General features: G+C 44.5%; 1 protein-coding gene across 1 annotated transcript; it reads left to right on the forward strand.

Moving 5' to 3' along the window:
- The first annotated feature begins 5,068 nt into the window (after positions 1-5,068).
- HOPX (HOP homeobox) lies at positions 5,069-12,251 on the forward strand. Its single transcript, XM_029235661.1, has 2 exons — positions 5,069-5,225; positions 11,450-12,251. The coding sequence occupies exons 1-2, from the start codon at positions 5,082-5,084 to the stop codon at positions 11,525-11,527; spliced, it is 222 nt and encodes a 73-aa protein (XP_029091494.1). The 5' UTR covers positions 5,069-5,081; the 3' UTR covers positions 11,528-12,251.
- The last annotated feature ends 7,818 nt before the right edge of the window (positions 12,252-20,069 follow it).

Raw genomic sequence — 20,069 nt, forward strand, 5'->3', positions numbered from 1 at the left:
AGAGCAAAGGAAATGCTATATACTGCTGATAGGAGTATGGTTTTGTTCAACAATTTTGGAAAAGAAGTTGGTATAATGTTGTAAAGCTACTAGTCACATACGTTATGACCAGTTCCACTCCTAGAGAAGCCTTCCTAGATGTGCTTCAGAGGATATATACAAAAATGTTCAGAGAAAATTGTTCATAATAACAAAACACTGGAAACAACCCAAATATCCACCAACAGGAAAAGACATAAATACATTGCAGTACATTCACTAAATGGAAATAGCACAGAATATGAATGAAGTTCTCTGTATGCTGAGATATGAATGAATCTTGGAAACATGTTGATGAACAAAGCAGTAACAAAAGAATTACATATAGTATGATGTTTTTATGTATCTCAAAAATACAAAAACTAAAAGAAAAGGTCTTTTAGGGATCCATACATATGTGATGGAACTAATCTAAAAAGGGAATAATTTTTTAAGAAAAAAATTTTAATTTCTAATTTCAGGGTAGTAAATGTGAAAAAACAGAACAATAAAAGAAGAAAAATTTTAGGTCACCTGTAGTCTCACTGTGTAGATATAAACACTGTTAACATTTTGTTGTATTTTCCTCCAGTTTTTTTAATATGTAAAACTGGAATCAATAGACCATTAAAAAATGTTTTTTCCTATTTAAATTTGGAATCTTGTTTCTCTGAAGACGGCAATGATACTATGTGTATATGGTGCATTCATAATCTAATGTTCAGTTTTAAGTTGTATTATATAAATTGTCTATATAGATCATAACTTCAACTTTAGCATTTCCCTCACTGGAAAATTTAAGAATTTAGAGGACAATCATTTGTCAAGGTTGGCAAATCTCTTCCACTGTAATTTTTGGCTTCTAAATCAATTATGAAAATTTGTATGACAAGGTGGAAGGATTTTTTCTTTTGATGACCTGCTTTCTTAAACTCTGATCTCAACAAAAGAATGGGTTTTTATGAAAAAAAAAATTTAAAGAGTTTTATATTATTTCTGAATTTTTGAAAGCATGGGGAAATTTCTCTTAATAATTCATAATTTTAAAGACAATTTCCCCATTCCTGACCATATATACAAAAGGTAAATAGCATAACGTCTAAATTTCCTCTCCAATGTATATTTTTAAAAGCTTATTCTTTTAAAACTACCTCAACATACTGTCTACTCAAGCGTTGAGATGATATACAGCATCAGAGTTAGAAGGTATTTTAAAGCATCTTAACGGTATAAGGTATAAGAAGCTCTAAACATTTACAGTTGATTTTAATGATTAAGTTGCAAACTCTTGTGAGAGCTGAGACACTTTTTGTGTCTCTCCCATGCTGGATTCCTACAATGTGGTTTTGGTTCAGGAGGTCAGCAGTGTGTCTGCACATTTCTGCAGGTGATTCTGAGGCCCAGCCAGGCATGAGAACTATCCTAAGCTTCAGGATATTAACCACCAGGTTCATATTTAAAGAACAAACAAAAACAAAAAAAGCCTTTCTTTGAAAACCAGCCTTGTTGTTAACCCGGGGAAGCAGATCAGTATTCCACTCCCATCTGTCAATTTCTGAGAAACACTGACAGCTTGGGTGATCCCCCCTCAAACCCCATCCAGAGTCGTTCAGTAAGTGACAAGTGAGGAAACCCTATCCACTTCCAAAGACCCACCGCTTCTCTTGGGGAAATGGTGGTACATAATTTTTCTCACTTAAGAAAACACAGAATACTTCAAGAGCCCACTGCTTCCAGAAAGTCCACCGTGAGCATAAAGGAGATTCAGGCTAAAGTAAATTGGGAGACAACCCTAAAGAATGATCCATCTGCTTTCTTTGCTTTTGGTCAGCTCACCATGGGATTGTTTATGAGGAGTATCTGCCACTGATAATCTTCTCTCGGTTTAGGATTAGCGGCATTACAAAGAGGTCAGAATGGCTGGGTTGGGGAGGAGAAGATGGTAAATGTGACCCTAAAGAGAGTTCTGCAGGTTCCAGTTTGTAGCACTCTCCATGAGCTGGTTCATATAGGTAGATACTTTTAAAATAAATGACTACAGGATTAGGGGACAAAGGTAAAGCTGTCTTATTGGCACACATTGTCTACCCAGGCATTGGAATTTAGAAAAAAGCCAGCAGTTTTCATCTAATCTCTTGAAAAGGTTTATGCATTGTCTTCCCCCAATCACAAAAGAAAACACAACCACAGGGCAAATTACTCTTTGAATGTTTCATATTAATAACTACAGCAACAATAGAACTTGTGCTCAGATTAAAGTTTAAGAAGCTTTAAAATATTTCTAGTTCTTTTCATCTGACATTGTTTAGACTACCTTCAGAGATACTTTTCAACAGTCTCCTTACTGGAAAGAGTTGAGAAGTTTTATAAGGCCAAGGTTACTAGGGTGATTTGATTTATAAGTTTCCTTTGAAAGAAAGAGAGGGAGGGAAGAAACGGAGAAGCAGCAGCAAACACATGTCAACCAAAGAGGGCTGAAATAACAGAGACTGAGTTTTGTGGAGAAATGACAGGCAGATATCTCTATCATGGTTAGATCTTCCATCCTCATTTCTAGAAGTCAAGTTTGTTTGTTTAGTGTACCTTAGAGAAGTAGGTACTTTCAAATTGTCCTTCCACAAGTCTCCTTAGCAGCCAACCAAGTCCAATGGCCCTCAGCCAACTAACCCAAGGAGTACTTTAAAGTCAAGTGGACCTATCCATGAAACCTCGTACAAAGTCCTGTAACAGAGAGCCACAAAAATGTAAGAGAAAATGCACCTGATTAAATGTAAGAACATGAGTCACCCATGGATTATATAATAGCAATTAAAAAACCAAAAAAAGGGAAAGAAGTACATGCAGAACAGTCCTTGAATCTGAGTCCAGTTTAGAAATCTGTACATTTGATGAACACTTCTGAAGGACTGGGGAGTCTACAAAGCAGCAGCAAAAATTTTCCTGGAAGAGCCAGCATAACTGTGTAACTGGAATTAGATGGAGCCTTTCTAGGGCAAGGAATTAAATCAGAGGCAGCAGTTTCCCCTCTCCTGTGTTTTTTCAGGCAAAATGCGCAGTGGTGGGTGGTTCCAGTGGGCAGCTTTGGCTGGAATTGGTGTCCTACAAGGGCAGTCAAAGCCCATTCAAAACAGCAACAAGCCCCTGCCTGCATTTACACGGTTGCCCTCCTGATTTTTTTCTGCCAAACCAAAGACAGAATAGCCCGCTGAGAAGGGTCTAGAAGAGCACAGCACTGAAACTGAAGCCAAGGTTTTCCATTCTAGGTTGCTGGTCACCAAGGTTCTTTCCAGCTCTGAAGTTCTGTGTCAGAGAAAGGGGGAGACGGTGCCAACAGGAGAAGAGGCATTTACCACCTGGCTTGACCCCATCCTTCCTCAGCACTGTGACAGGAATCACTGGGACAGATTAAGCGGGGGAGCACAGACCTCCCTAAAATCACGAAGATTTCACTATGGCCTGACAACTGGCTTAAGCCCAGAATCTCTCACAGTAGAATGGCTTCTTGTCTCACCTGAGAAGCCTCTTCAGGTGACCAAGAGGAGAGGGAAAGACATTTATTCAGGGAGCCCAGGATGCAGGTCCTGGTTGAGAAGGTTGTCACAGCATCGGGGACATTATGCAGGCAGATCAGTGGAGTATGGCTCATCCCCAGGCACAGACCACAGCAAAACCTACTCAGGATTGTGCTGGATGATTGTGCAACTGTTTGTTAAAACAACAAACCAACGGGATTCCCACACTTGTGCTTGTCTTTTACTGTCAGCAATGGCAAGTGCTGACCTGTCTGTCCCAAGTGCTCAGCCAAGAACTTGAAGATAGACTCTAACTTCTATAGTTAGAAGTTAGAGTCTAACTTCCTATACCTCAATACATCTAAAATTGGGGGGAGGGGAGGGGTGCACATCTGCCATTTTTGGGTCCCATTTCAGAGGCTACTTAGGTATGAGAGATGTAGCAGGAAGTCATGTTGCCCCCGATCTGCTAGAGTAACGTTTGGCTCTAAAGTAAGGAAATACAAGAGACCTTGAAGCTGGTAACCGACCAATTCTCTTGACTTTACAGTTAATTTTAACACAATTAGAGGGGATGTCTGATTTCAAAGACAGCTGCTGTACATCCTCCTCAGTTGGGTTTTGGCTCTATCTTGGAAGGCCTCATCTAGGGAGGAGCATAGTGCAGTGGACTCTGGTGGACACTGTGGAACAATGTCCAGGCCACGCTGGGAAGTGAACAGCCGGGTTGACTGGAGGCCTCTGACTCATGGCTTTAGTTAGAAAAATCGGGGGTGAAGGGAAGGAGAAGGAGGTTGCAGATCGTAGAGTGACTCACACAAGCCCTCAGGTGGAACTTTCTCCTTACGCTGTTCCCGGCCTTAGGAACTGCAGGGGTAAATCACTGCGGACCTACCTTCACCTCTGTAAAAGGAAGAGATTAAAAGCGCCCCCCGATTTCCCCAACTTTGAGAAGTAACTTCTGTCCTGTGGGTCATTTCCCTGAAGGAGGTGTAGGGGTGTGCAGCCCTCCCTGGCGAGGGCTGCAAAGTGCTAAACTGCTTTAGAGGCGGCAGGGCGCGCACGGGTGAGGCGTCCCCGCCGCGGACTCGGGGCAGCCCAGTCACGCCATCTGTCAGGACTGTACCCAGGGCAGCTCCTTCTCCCAGGAGGAAGCTTTGAAGACGGCTTTTCAAAATCACCGCCGCGCTTCCTCCACTCCTTCCTTAAAGGCTCACGGCCGGGAGGGCGCGGCGTCAGCTTCTTCCCACCACCCCAGACCACTGACCCCGGGGAAACTTGTAAAAATTCGGGGCAGGAGCGCAGCCCAAGGACGCGCAGCTCAGTGGCGGGACCCCTAGGTGCGCGCCCCTGGAAGGAGCCCGGGCAGGCTCCCGCAGCAGCCTGCAGCGCCGGGGACCCGTGCGCCGTGCGACCGCGGGCGGGGACAGCCCCGGGGGCTGAAGGTGCCCGGCAGCGCTCGGGATCGCCGTTCCTCCCTGCGTCCCGCCCGCCCGCCCGGGGCCTCGCTCACCCCGCCGCTTCTCCCTCTCCCGCAGCCGTGTCGGGACCATGTCTGCGGAGACCGCGAGCGGCCCCACTGAGGACCAGGTGGAGATCCTGGAGTACAACTTCAACAAGGTCAACAAGCACCCGGACCCCACCACGCTGTGCCTGATCGCGGCCGAGGCCGGCCTTTCCGAGGAGGAGACCCAGGTAAGTCCCCTCGCGCGCCCGTCTCCTGCCCGCGGGGACCCGCCGCGCCCACCCTCGCCTGGGAGATCTCGAGAAGGTGGGGGTCGCCCTTGCCCTCGGCTCCCGCTTGGCCTCCTTCCCCCGGCTCTTTCGTCGCTTCTGCCCGTACCCCGGGAGCCCAGACCTGTATCGCTCCCACAGCAGCATCCCAGCTCCCCGGCTCCACGGGCGCCAGGTCTGTCCCTCCACCCCAGCCCGGTGGCTCCCGCGGGAGCTGCTTAGAAGCCCCACGCCCACCCTCCCTTCTCCTTGCTTTTCCACTCTCCCCTACAGCACGGGATAAACGCTCTCTCCTCCCTCTGGCCTGGGAGCAGCGTCCCTTGGCCCACTTTTGTCTCGCTTTCCCGGGTTTATTTTCTCCTCTGGGCTGGAAGCGAAACCTTTAGGAGAGGTGCAGTGTGCGCCCTCTGAGCCCAGCGCCCTCAAATCTATTCTCAGAGGGAGTGTCAGAGCTGGAAGGGATCTTAGTGATCAGATATAAATTCAGTCCTCAGGTTTGGTAAACGAGGAAACTGGGGTTTAGAGGGAGAGACTTGCTGTGATGGCACAGGTCGTTAAGCATGCTCTTTGCCTCACATCGCGCTGCAGCTTCCGGTTAGCTGCAGAGCTAAAATTGCACGGAGCCAGGGAGATTTGGTTCCGGTTTTTAAAAATTCCACGGCTCTAAGGTTTAGGGTCCTTTTCTGGAGTTTTCTGAGAAGGTAGACATCTGACATTACAACTGAAGGAACTGGAAAAAGATGTCACCATAAGTGCATTGATTTATTTATCTATTTTAAAATCTCCTCTATTATCCTGAAAATCGTTTAGGGTAGAGAATGCAACACTGCCCATGATTTTTAACCACTAGGTACAGTAGGTGCAGTATTGGCTCCTTCAACTGACTTTTTTTTTTGTTTTTTTTTAAAACCCCTGTCTAAACTCTTCTATTTCCCCTTTGGTCATGGAAAGACAATTAGTTCTGCATGATGATACCACTTGGAACTCCTCTAGCACCTCTCCCATGGGAGCCCAGAGCAATTCACACCTCTAGTCGCAGGTCTAAAGCAGAGACTTTCTTATTCTTCCCAACGTATAGACCAGAGCATTCAGACATCTTGTTCTCTCCTCACCATGAATCATACTTAGCTGAAGCTTAAAAGCTTGTAATGGGCGCTCCAGTGAATCCTAGAACCAAGACCCCAAGATCCATTTTGGATCCCAAGCCCAAAATGATTTTTTACTAATTAAGCCTTTGGAGAACTTGCCCATAGAAAATCCTCCCTCTCCTAGGTCAAACAGAAAGTCCAGCATGTCAGTCTTCTGCAAAGGGAACAGATATCTGGCTAGCCAGAACCAGAACTTAATGGAAGGTGATGTACTGTAACCCAAGCCTAACAGCTCATGTTTCTCAGAACCCCAGCTCTCCCCAGGAGGCAGCCTGCTGAACTGTTGTCATTTACAATCCCACACTATATTTAGAAAAGAGGAGTGATCACAGAGACAGTAACTCAGCTTTAAGGCTGTGGGTTTACCATGGGCCCCGTATTAGCCTGATTCTCCCTTGGCAAGTGACTGTCATTCCCTCACCTGTAAAGCAGAATGGTTATGCTGGCCTTTGTAACAGATGACACTTGCCGCCTATTGCTCCAGGTACTCTCCGAGTACTAAATCATTTATTTGCCACAGCAATGCTATGAGATGGGCACTCTTGGCCCCACAGTACAGAAAGTTTAAATAACTTGCTGAAGACCACCACTGGGGAGTAGCAGCGCTGGGATCTGAACCCTGGCAGTCTGGCCCCCTGGCCCAGATGCTTAACTACCATGCTGTTTTGTCTCCACAGAAAAGGAATGGAAACAACTGGGTGGGGTGGGAGGGAAGCACTGAAAATTCAATTTATGTTCTATTTCTTCCTGAAAAAAAATCCATGCAGTAAATGACAGTCATCTCAGGCTATATTCAATCTTTCCTCAAGATTCACCTTATATGAGAGAACTGAACTGAGATCAGGTTGGGGGCAGGAAGAAAGAGAGGGCACCCTTCTATAACTGAGGTCAGCCAGTTCAGACCCCTACAGAGCAGGTTCCTCTGCCCCTTTCAGGCAGCCCTTCTCCCATCCCCCCACCCCCACTTCTCCCATCCTCAAATGAGTAAATGGTAGACTCAGCCCAGAAGTAAGCATTCGGGGGAATGAGTCAGCCTCATAGCAGGGCTCCTTGCTTCCTTTTCCTGACATGAGGCTAACACCTTCTTCCTCCCTGAGATTGCCACGGCTCAGCTTTCCCCTCTGTCTTCCGGCATCAACCACAGGGAAGCATCTGAGACCCAAGAGCTCAGAGAGAGGCAAAATTTAGCAGTTTCAGGGAAAGAGGCTTCCTAGGTAACCCTCCGTCATCCCTTACCAGATTGGATCTCATCTTCCAACTTCCCATTGTTCCCTCCCATCCCCGTAACCCCTTCCCAACCCTCTCACCCCCATGTTACTGGTGGGTGAGAATGGTTTCCCTGTAGGGACACTTTAAATAACTGATGGAGGCCAGGTTTGTTGGGCCTAAACATAAGCAGTGTCTGGTATCAGCACTTCCCCTGTTTCTTCTATTTGTTAGCATTGCCCTTTTCCATGAGAAAAGGTCATCAAAGCCAAAATAATATTTATTTCATATGCTTGGTCCCTTATGCCTAATACCACCCACTTCCAGAATTGGATTCGTATTCATTTTCCTAGAACAAGTAACACTAGGAGAAGAAAAATAAGCATGTGATGGCCCTATGAGATAGTTAACTCAAGCTGATTCACACTGCTGATACTTTGGCAAAGGCAAGAGGGACTAAAATGCTGAAATATTCTCTGACTGGGGCCTTTGACCTCTTTATAACTGTCCCACTGTAGGACAATGTTCTTTACTTGGGGTGGTGGTAGGGGGGGAGGGACACCTAGAGGAACCCAAAATGAAGTGAAGGATGCTCTAATGCAAATAACTTTTTAAGGTGCATTTGCCGGGGTCCTAGAATGGGTTTTTTTCTCAGGACAGTAATTAGATATCTCCTATATTTAAATTAGAGAAACCTTACAGAATCCCGACCCCTGTGTCTTTCATTATTCTGAAGTCAGTGTGAGAAGGGGCTGGGAAAGCTCTTATCAGCCCCTTGGGAGGTTAGAATGATCTCCCATTTTCTATTATCACTGATTCAATCCCAGTGTAGTTGGCATTGGTTCTTAGATTGGTTTCCAGGATTTTTATCCCCTCTTGATGTCCTGGGACTCTTCCTAGAACCCTGGTTTTAGTTGTTAGATGTCTTATCAGTGGAATAAAGACCTCTAAAGGTCTCCTCCTGAAAAGAATGAAATGTTAGTTACTAGAGAAAAGGACAGGAACAATATTATTTTGCCTCACCCCTTCCCCATCACAGTGTCTAATTATCATCTGTTCTCTCAGAGTAAATAAATCTCCATCAATGGGCAAGGCTAATGAGGGCATCCATTCATAAGCAAGCAAGGGATGAATGTCTTTCCCAGGGGATGACTGAAACAAAGAAGAGAAGGAGAGAGCCAGGTTGAAAATTAGTATTGGTGTGAGTGAGATGTGATAAGATTCAGCTCTGGAGGTGAAAAAAGCAAACAAGGTGTTTAATGACTTTTGTTGGAGAGCAACTGGTTTGCTAAATTATTATATACATATGTGATTTAAAAAATATATATCTGTGGAAAACAGTTGAGCTTTTCTTGAGCCTCCCCCCATCCCCCAATGCTAGGGTGCAATTTATTAATCATTTGGATGCCAACTCACCGATTCACAGATTTGGTCATTGCTGAAGTTATTTTCAGTAACTGTATGTTAATATTTTGCTTCATTACTAGTATAAAGGTGTGGGTGGCTCTTCTGAATGAAGCCAGCTCAATCATTCTGTCTTAAATGAATCCTGATAGAAAATGAGCCTTTCCCCCTGCAAGCTTTAATTAGTCAGTCTGTAAAACTCTGCCATTTATTCAGCTCTAGAAACTGCAAATTCTGTTTAATCAGACCTTGAAGCCTTGAAACCCCTGCAGAGCTACCTCATTAATGAAACTGGAACTATGCTGCTCTCACACCAGATTCCAGAGTTAACTAAATACACACATGGATCACAGAAGCAAATATGCCCACCTCTAGCAGTAGAATGCTGGTTAAAGCCACCAAAGATACATGAGCTCTCTATTCTCCTTAAGGTTGGAGATCTCCAGGAGTGAACTATGGCACCCAGAGAGCAACCCCCAAAGAGAAGGCTTCCCTACGAGTAGTCTGCTGCCCTTGGATTTAGATTACTTTTCTCTGCTGCCACCCCACAGTACAAAGGTATATAAGACAACTGATCTTGACAGGTGTTAGGCACTTCAGTGTGTAAACTGTTGAACAGTTAGGGAGAGTTGTAGGCATGGTCCCTTGCTGTTCAGCCAGGTGAGCATTGGTGCAGAGCCCTAGGACGTGCTGTGGGCTCGCTCCCTTCTAGCTCTACAGACCTTGAGCCTTAGAAGCACTCCTTCCCCTGTGGTTCTCTCCCTTTCTTCTCATCTTGGGCTTATGCTGAAATGCCTTTTGACTCCCTAGATCTCCGCAGAGATGAGGTCTTCCCACGCATGGCCCTAGAGCCCACCCTGTTTGTTCAGAGGTTGAATCTGCACCTGGCTGTGCCAAGTCAGAGCCCTCTAGGTGTTTCTCACCATACCATCTCCATCAGCACATTCCAGGTCTGGCACCCATCCCACAACTGTGTTCTTTTTGCTTCCTTTCTGTCCCCTCATCTACTGACCCCTAGAACAGGTAAATTTTAGAAACACTACAAGGGACAGTAGATAGCCTCTAAGTTTACCTCTTCATTTACAGTTGAGCTGACTGGCGCTCTAACTTCCTCAAGTTCTGAGCCAGTTGGTTACAACAGAGCTTCCTGTTAGCAGGGCCCAGGACTGCAGAGCCCCCAGTGGTCACCTACCCAAGCAGTATGACATGAAAACGTCTTCATTCTCAAAGTGTGCCATGATGTGTGAAAGGTTGGGAAGCACAGGAGAATAAAGCCTGGGGGTCCTGCCTTCCCACAGAGCCCTCTACTCATCCTCTCCCATGTGGATTAACACTTGCTGCTTCTATTTCTTCACTATTGCCTCTTCAATGTTGTTGTTTAAAAATCCAGATTCCTCCTGGCCAACCTGGTTCATACCCCAGACTATTTCCCAGCATGGGTCTCCTTATCTCCACTTTGCAGAATCCCCCACCCTTCAGGGGTATAATAAAGGCAGATCTATATGCCTTTATATGCATTTTAAAGTGCATAAAATATGTTTTAGCCCTCACATGGTACCTTGTCTAGAAGTATCCCATCTGGGGCTTTTCCTAAATCCATGGTCACTTTTGCGAGGTGTGAATATTTGGGTCACACAGAGCTAGAAGATTTTGAGTAAACTGGGAATCCCACTTGCTCTTTTCTCACTGTTCAGTGGCCCTGGAGCAGGAACGATTGGTCTAGACTACTCCATGGATCCTCAGAAAGGAGTGCCCCAAGGTTGTTCAGTGCTTAGTTTTTCATTCATTTTATTCAACAAATTCTTACTAAGTGCTACTGATGACCAAGGCCCTTGAGATCATCACACATTGATGAGGTATAGCAGCCATACAGATTTATCTGGGGCATCAAGGAGATGCTTCAGTTTCTTTTATTCATTCAACAAACATTTATTAATCTCTGTTAAGCCCTTATGCTAGGGGCTAATGATGATAAGATGGATGCAGACTCTGCTTTCATGGATCTCATATTCTAGAAGGAAATGTAGATTAAAAACAAGTGAATACACAAATAAATTAATTACAGATATTAAAAGTTCTGTGAAGGTAACAAAGTATTAACACAGAGAATAGGAGATGGATGGAGAATCTACTTTAGATGAAATGGCTAGGGAAGGCCTTATTGAGAAGGTTCTATTTAAGCTGAGCCCTGAGAATTATTTATCATCAGATAAATAATGAAGGTCAGATATTCTAAGCATAGAAAACAGTATGTACAAAGGTCCTGAGGCAGAAATATAAGTATCACAATGAGACGAACCATCCCCAGGGACTCAGTTCTTGCTTTCCTCTTTTCCAGCTGGGCCACAGAAGCTACTTTTAGAAAGGGAATGGACATTTCAGTTTTTCAGTATGTGACAGGTAATTTTGCACATTTCCCTCCTCCAGAAATGGTTCAAGCAGCGCCTGGCCCAGTGGCGGCTGTCAGAAGGCCTACCCTCAGAGTGCAGATCCGTCACAGACTGAGGAGATGGTGGTCATTGGCGGCTTCCCTCCATGAAGACCATCTGCTGTTTCTCTCCTTGACTTAATCAAGCTCTTTTGGTTTTTCAGTGTAGTGTCATATGCTCCTCTGTTAGCTGTCCTCCTATTTAACACAACGTTGTATTTTTTTTTTTTTAATGTATATAACTAGAAAAGAAAATAACAATAGGAAGCTATGGGCAGCTTCTGTGTAAAGCAGTGGCTTGGCTGGAAGCGGTGTGGCTTGCATTTCCTTTGGGTCATGATGACAGATGGTGTGAAAACCATCTAAGTTTTCTTTTTGACCATCACCTCCCAGTAACAATTTACTTTCACCATCCATTTCAGAGCGGACAAGGCCTCTGTTGAAAAGATAACATGACCAAGAGGGAGAAACATTTCCTTCTAATTCTACTTCCCTAAGTCATTTTCCTTGTGTTTCATTTACTACATTGAGATTGAGTGAGAATACAGAGGGAATTTGAGTTATTCAGATTCCATAAAGCAGTTCCTTGGATTATAGCTGAATTAACTTGAAAAGCACTCAGGCTGGAAGACAGAAACTTCCACTGGCAGAAAATCAAGTAACTAAGGAAAAAAAATCCACAGAAGTCTTAAATTTACCTTATTTAAATGCATTTGTTAAATTCATTTTGCTAAACAAAATGAACGGTGTTGTGTCTCTAAAATGATTTTCTAAATAAAACCTTAACATCTTGTTGAAAATGCATTGAGTCCTCTGCAGAGTTTTAACTGAATAATAAGCATATCAAAGAAAAACAGAATAGCTCAACATAGAAGCCGCCTGACAAAAAAGCTGTCATTTTCTAAATCCTTGCTACTCAGAGTCGTCCAGGACTGGCGTCATCAGCATTAGCTGCAAGCTTGTGAGAAGTGCAGAATCTCAGACTCCAATCCAGACCTACTGAGTCAGAATCTGCATTTTCAACAAGCTCTCCAGGTGGTGTCTATGCACAGGAAAGCTTGATCAGCACTGCTCTAAAGGACTCTACAGTGGATTTGCATCCATTTTCTGTCAGAGCACATTAAACATCTTAGCAGTCCATTAGTTAAGAATGCGTTTGATTGCATGGAGCAGTAACTTGATTACAATGGATTAACCAAATAGGCTTTTTGTATGTTTGTTTAATTGATTAGTTATTTTTACATAAGAAATCAGCAGGTAGGTTGCTCCCTAAGATTGCCAAGAACTTGCAGACATTTTTATCTTCCTACTTTCCTATCTTTAGCATGTGGCTCTTGTGTTTATGGAGACAAGATGGATGCATTTCAAGTAAAAAAGGAAAAAGCAAAGGGAAATGCCAGCTAAGACTTTTCCCTGTAGAAAAGGTTCCTGGAGGCCCCCATCTAGGGACTTCCCCCTACATGTCATTGGCCAGAACTGGGTCACATGGCTACTCCCAACTGCAAGGGAGTTGGGAAGGTGAGCCTTTTTAATTGGACATAGTACTGCCTTGAGAAAAATTAGGGTTCTGTTGGTAAGAAAGAAGGGGAGGATGGATATTGGAAAAGCCGCTAGCAGTGTCTGCCAGCCCAGCCCAGAATGATGCTGGTATGCACTTCTGAACTCTTACCTACAACGCAGGCACAGTCTTTTCAGTTCTTTAAAATAAAGAGCCCAGAATAAGAAATACTAGCAGTTATGCAGAATACAAATGTTTACAAGATTCTTCTCTAAACAATACACAGTGAACCAGGGTCTGAGCAGAACAGCCTCATCTGGCTTGCTCCTCTGCAACCTAATTGATGGTGGTCTGAGAATCTGTCAGCACAGGGCTGGATACTGACATCACTTTCTGGAAAGAAAGAAGGGAGGAGGTGGGGACAATACAGGAATGTGAGCACATCATACATACCCGCATAGAGTATTCTTTACCTTTCAAAGCACTTTCATAGACACAGACTAACAGAGAGGAAAAAAAAAGTGCTGTTAATATGACTGTGGGCAAAGCAGATCCAGACAGAGCATGGAGATTTGCCCATGTCAGGCAATGAGAGAGATGCTAAACCAGGTCTAAGCCCCAGCTCAGAAGTCTTTCTCCAGCACACCAGAGACATGATTCTAGAATAAGCCATCCGAGACAAGAAGAGTTAACCAGCTGCGCAGAGTGTGCCTTTAGCTGGGAGCTGAGAAGCATGTTTAGGACAGAAGGATCACTTCCTGTGTTTATCAGGCCCAAGAGTCAACAGTCCTTCAATAGCAGGTGCTGAAGGGAATGAGGATCAGGTACCCTTTAACTAATTAATTATTCAATTAATATATATGTTTAACTAGAGCCAAGTTTTTTATTTGTTCATTTTTGCATTTGAAGTACTCCTTGATGATACCACAGTCCTCAACCACCCCACAACTGCAACCAACCACTTTGCCAAGTTTTCCTCTCTGTCAGTTTTTCAGAGTCCTACCCATTGCCCTAGTTTCTCGGTGTCATCAACCTTAATTAGGTTGATTTAGTGGTCAGCAGGTGGAGTGAAATCTTACATGTACCTGAGTCTCCACCTCTGCACTGCTGGGCAGCCTCAGGGAAAGAGTCAGTGCCCTTTTAAATGTAAATTTGTTACCAATATTAACCTCCTTGAGTTTACTTTTTCAGCTGTAATACAAAGATAGCAATACTCTACTAAAAGAAAAAAAGCACTCTGTAAATAGTAATAATAACTACTATTGCTAATACTCTAGAGCTCTCTAACTCTAGATCAAAATCTTTTTAGAGCTCCCTCTAACTCTAGATCTGCTCTCTTTAGACCTTGCTGCGCTGTCCAGTTTGGTAGCCACTAGCCACATGTGGCTATTGAACCCTTGAAATGTGGCTAATCCAAATTGAGACGTGCTGTAAAGTGCACACCAGATATCGGCACCTGAGCATGAAAAAAGAAAATGTAAAATGTCTCCTCAATAACTTTTCTCTTGGTTACATGTTGAAATCATAGTGTTTTGGATATACTGGGTCAGATGAAATAAATTATTGAAATTTGAAAACATAATAATAATTACTACTGCTACAAAGTACTAATGAGGACAGGGAAAGGTTCATTTTGATGCCTGAGATAAGTCTTAACCAGAACCCAGAGCTCTAACTAACTTTTAATATCAGGAGTCTCTTCTGGACACCCAGGGTCACACAGCAAAGTGGCAATACCCACCCCAGGCTGGGAAAAACTCTGCACAATCCCCTCTTTCTTCGCTGTGTGTCCTACTTCTGTTGCTGACACTGTTGGCTGCTTAGCCTGATAATTATTCCCAACCCCTCTCTCTGTTACCTCCTTTGTCTACCAAGGCTGCTGAGGCTGGAAAACCAGAACACAATACTACACCTCCTCACGTGGAGCTGTGGTCATGTGACACAGTCTGGCCAATGAGGTTTAGGTTTAAGAGGGGGGAGGGGGGAGGGGGCAGTGTTAGAAGGCTTTGGGGAAGAGTTTTTTTGTTGTTTTTTTTTGGCTGTGTGGGTCTTTGTTGCTGCATGCAGGCTTTCTCTAGTTGCGGCGAGCAGGGGCTACTCTTCGTTGTGGTTCATGTGCTTCTCATTGCAGAAGCGTGTGCTTCTCATTGTGCTTCTCTTGTCTCAGAGCACGGACTCTAGGCGCGTGGGCTTCAGTAGTTATGGTGCGTGGGCTCAGTAGTTGTGGCTCGCGGCTCTAGAGCGCAGGCTCAGTAGTTGTGGTGCACGGGCTTAGTTGCTCCGCGGCATGTGGGATCTTCCCAGACCAGGGCTTGAACCCATGTTCCCTGCACTGGCAGGCGGATTCTTTTTTTTTTTTTTTTTGGCAGGCGGATTCTTAACCACTGCGCCACCAGAGAAGTCCTGGGGAAGAGTTTTGTGTTTCTTGCTAAAAGGTACAGAAGCAGCAGGCTCTGTCCTTTTCTCTTGTCTTGAATGGTTTCATTTGTTAATTGTAGAAACAGATAAGCAAAACAAACCCCAAACATACAGTAAAACAAACAAACCCATAAAAATTAACCATGATCTCACCATGCAGAGGTAACCCTAATATTAACCTTAATATTCTTGAGGGTAGGCATGTTTTCAGTGCATAAGTACATAGGGAGCTGGGAGAAGAAACCATTTTAGGAGATTGAACCACTGCTTGAACCACTGCTCTGAGAGGATGTATAAATGAAAAACTCTTGTTTTTCTCTGCTACAACACTCTACTCAGAATATTTCACTTCCGACACCAGATATGTGGGTTTTTTTCCCCCACATGCAACAGTTCTGTGACACCAATGGATGTCTTGCAATTCAATTCGGTCTGACACTGTCTACCTGGAGTTAGCATCAGATCCCACAGGTTAAGGGCTCAGTCCCACAAGACTGCCCCCCACTTCAGATGCCAGTTGCAAGCCCAGGTTGTTACCTGTGCTTCTGATTGATTGGCTGCAAATTGGAGGTTTCCAAGACCCACTCTCGGATTGGATTGCTTTGCTAGAGCAGCTCACGGAACTCAGGAAACGTTTTCTTACCAGATTACCAGTTTATTATAAAGGATATAACTCAGGAACAGCTAGATGGAAGAGATGCAAAGGGCAAGGTATGCGGGGGAAGGATGTGGAGCTCCCAGGCCCTCTCTGGGCACAGCACTCTCCCAGCACCTCCACCTATTCACCAACCCAGAAGCTCTCTGAACCCTGTACTTTAGGGGTTTTTTATGGAGGTTTCATTATAGAGGTGTGATTGATAAAATCATTGGCCATTCACGATTAAACTCAATTCCCAGCCCCTCTCCCCTCACTGGAGGTCAGAGGGGGAGGGGTGGGGCTGAAAGTTCCAACCCTCTAATCACCTGATTGGTTCCCCCAGTGACCAGTCCCCATCCAGTGGTTATCCAGGGGCTTTCCAAAAATCACCTCCATAACATAAATTCAGGTGTGGTTGAAAGGGGCTTGTTAATGAATAACAAGATGCTCCCTTCACCTTTCTCACTCTGGAGCTACTTCAGAAATTGGAACTATTTGAGGGCAAAAGACCAAATACTGTAACAAAAGATGTTCACATTACTCTTATCACTTAGGAAATTACAAGGGTTTTAGGAGCTGTGCACCAGGAGTAAGATGAAGAGCAAACATATGTATTTCTTATTATGAATCACAATATCCTTAGAAAGATTCTTCCTAAAGGAGAATTTGCTCTTTTGTTTATGAAAGCGTCCTGATGAGTGTTGTTGGCTATAAAACGCAGGTCTAGAAGGAGAAAAAAAAAAATGAAGAATTCAGTGGCTGTGCACAATAAAGTAGCAGGAACTTGGGACTGTGTCCCATGGATGCTCAGGTAGGAGGCTAGCTGGGGCCCTCAGGCACTGAGAGGAGCAATGGAGAAGAATGATCTGGTATGGGCGTGCGGGCTCCAGCAACAAGTCTGCTGACCCAGAAGACTGGTGGATTTGGCTCAGAGACTTCAAAATGTCAAATATTCATTTTAAATGAACACCTGTACGATGCTGGTCCACTGTTGCCATTCAGTCACTGCTCTTTGTCATCTTCTACCTTTAGGAAAGCACTATTGCACAAAATAGCCTTGCATTGGTGATGCTTTGGGAGCCGGAAAAGGAGCTGCTTGGGCCACATTTGTGGCCCACAGTGGACAGCAGAAGCTCTGCTTCTGTCTGCTCTCTTCTTATAAAGGGGTAACAGCACCCCTTTACATTTGGGGAACACCACCCACTTCATGTGGTCCTGGTAGAGCAGTTAATCACAGTGTCCCAGGTTCCCCACTCTACTCAGAATTAGACACACGACCCAGACTGGCCAATCACAAAGCCACCTCCCTTCACACACAGGGACTGAACCAAGGTATGGGCTCTTGACCTAAGCTGAGCCAATCAAAATCCCTCACCAGAGTTTTCCCAACTGGACTGGGAGGGGCAGTTCTCTATTAACCTCGTGCATGGAGAGTTGTGAGGGTGGAGGCCTGGGGTTGCAGGCAGCCATCTACCCAGCCATGTAGAGAAGGTTACACTGTAATGAGAGAGAATGGAGGCAAGCAGAGATGGAAGTTAGAGAAAGAGAGAGAGAGACAGACAGACAGCAGCTAGGTCCACTCTTCCCTCAGGCCATCCCAGCCTTCCTAGCTCTGTGAACTAGTGAATTCCCTTCTTGGTGTGTCTGTCATTTGCAGCAAAAAGAATCCTAACTAATGGGAGAGTGAAGAAAGGAAGAGAGGAGTGTGTGGAAGGAGTATTGGCCACTAGGGGAATTATGAATCCAGGAGAAGCAGGAACTTAGAGTAGAAGAGAGCCAGGAATACATAGGCCAACAAACCCTGAAAGTAACTGGACAGAGTACCAGACATTTCTCAATCGCTGGGGACTTGTGAAAAAAGATTATTTTTCCATATTAATGGAAAAGATGATTACTAACAGGCAGATAATATATGGATATTAAGTACATACTGTTTTGAATTAAGTGCAAACATATGGTAGATATGATTTTGTTACCTTCCTGGGGACATCTGGCTACTCTCCCTCAACCCTGGCCATCTCCATGTAGAAATCTTGTTCACATATTCCACTGTCCACTAAAGGGTCATTTTAAAACCTCACATCGTTTCAAATGTATCCCTGCCCAAACTCAATGTCCAAGTAACTAGCAATAATAATGGTATAATTTAAAACTTCATATTCTCATCCCATGATGGAAGTACTAGGAGGTAGTGGAGTACACATAAGTCAGGCAGGGATGCAGGACATGAGCCACTGTTTATGTTGACAAGGAAGGACAATAAGATTTCTTGGTTTTCAGAAGGCTGGTGCTTTGATGGTGTGGTCTCTATGAACAATTATAGGTATGAAGAAGCAAAGGTTTCTAGAGAGCCTCTCCCTTCAGCTTCACCATCAGCTGTATTCTGACAAATATTTCAGCACTGCTGCACTGGGGATGTACTCCTGTAAACATAAATTTCAATGTGGCTTCTTGTAAGAGTTCACCACCTAAACTTAGAAAAATATGAGAGGGCTTCCCTGGTGGTGCAGTGGTTGAGAGTCCGCCTGCCGATGCAGGGGACATGGGTTCGCGCCCTGGTCCGGGAAGATCCCACATGCCGTGGAGAGCCCGTGAGCCATGGCCGCTGAGCCTGCGCGTCCGGAGCCTGTGCTCCGCAACGGGAGAGGCTACAACAGTGAGAGGCCCGTGTACCGCAAAAAAAAAAAGAAAGAAAAATATGAGAAACATTGGACTTGAATCTCAATTTATGTAACTCATCCAACTACCCAGATACAATGACAAACTGACTCACAGTTCCTATGACTCATCCTTGGAATTCCAGATGAGCAATGCAGAAGGATTTTCTTTCTCTTTCTCCCAGATGGAGGCTTCCTCTCCCCACCCCTTTTTTTTAAAAAAAAAGCTTTCTACTTTGGAATTTGGCATTGCCTGGGAGTGAAGAAGGCAAGTTTCTGGGGATAGTGATGCTGAGGATAAGAATCCTCAGGGCATAGCATAGGAACCATAATCCAGAAGCTTAGAATCTTTTCAAGATACAGAATGTGTGTTCATGTATGAGAAAAACTGTATATATATATATATATATATATATATATATATTTATATATATATATATATATATATATTTATGTCCCCTTTCTCCAGAGGGGGAGAGCTGAGGCAGAGAATTCTGGTTGTCCCCTTAGCCCTTCTCTCTTTCTTCCTGTAATTTTATCTGAGGAGAATGGCTGCCCAGCTAAAGACTAAATTTGCTCACTTCCCATATAGTTAGGTTTTATAGCCAGCCTCCAATGAGCTCTGCCTTCTGGTATTCACACATGTGCATAGGTCCTTCCCACACTGAACAGGGGTTGGTCTGAGTGACCCAGTAAAAAAAGCAGAAATGATGATGTGTCACTTCTGAGATTAGTTTCTAAAAGACACTGCAGCTTCTCTCTCTCTCTCTCTGGGATTAGTTGCTCCAGGGAAAGGCAGCTGCCATGTGGAGAGGTCCACGTGGCAAGGAACTAAGGCCCCTGAAAACAGCCAGTGAGGAAAGAGGTCTGCCAAGAACCCTGTGAGTGCACTTGGAAGTGCGTCCTCCAGCCCCTGTCTAGCTTTCAGACAACTGCAGCCCCTGAGCCACAACCACTCAGCTAAGCTGCTCCTGAAATGGTTTGATAGAATAAAGGTCTGTTGTTTTAATCTGCTAAGCTTTGGGATAATGTGTTAGCCAGCAATAGATAACTAAAGCTCTGTATGTGGTCAGTGAAGTGACGTGTGCTACTTCCAGGTCATGTCCCTAAAAAACTAAGTGTGCTCTCTTGTTTCTCCTTCCCACTTCCCATGAGCTAGAATGTGACTATGGTAATTGGTTGTCTCATATCATGCAGATGACCGCAATCCCTTACGTGCTGGAGGGCAACAAAACAGAAAGAGCCTGGGTCTCTGTATTAGTCAGGAAATAGCAGGTTTAGCTGCACTAACAACCAACTTCTGATTTCAGTGGCCTAAAAAGCAATGCTTTACTTCTCACTTCCACAAATCTGCTGCAGCTCTGAGAAACTCTTCAGGATGGCTGTCCTTCATATCAGTAGTGCTTCCA

The sequence above is a fragment of the Monodon monoceros genome, unplaced genomic scaffold (assembly GCF_005190385.1).
Source record: "Monodon monoceros isolate NGI ecotype Baffin Bay Population unplaced genomic scaffold, NGI_Narwhal_1 Super_Scaffold_20, whole genome shotgun sequence".
Lineage (NCBI taxonomy): Eukaryota > Metazoa > Chordata > Mammalia > Artiodactyla > Monodontidae > Monodon > Monodon monoceros.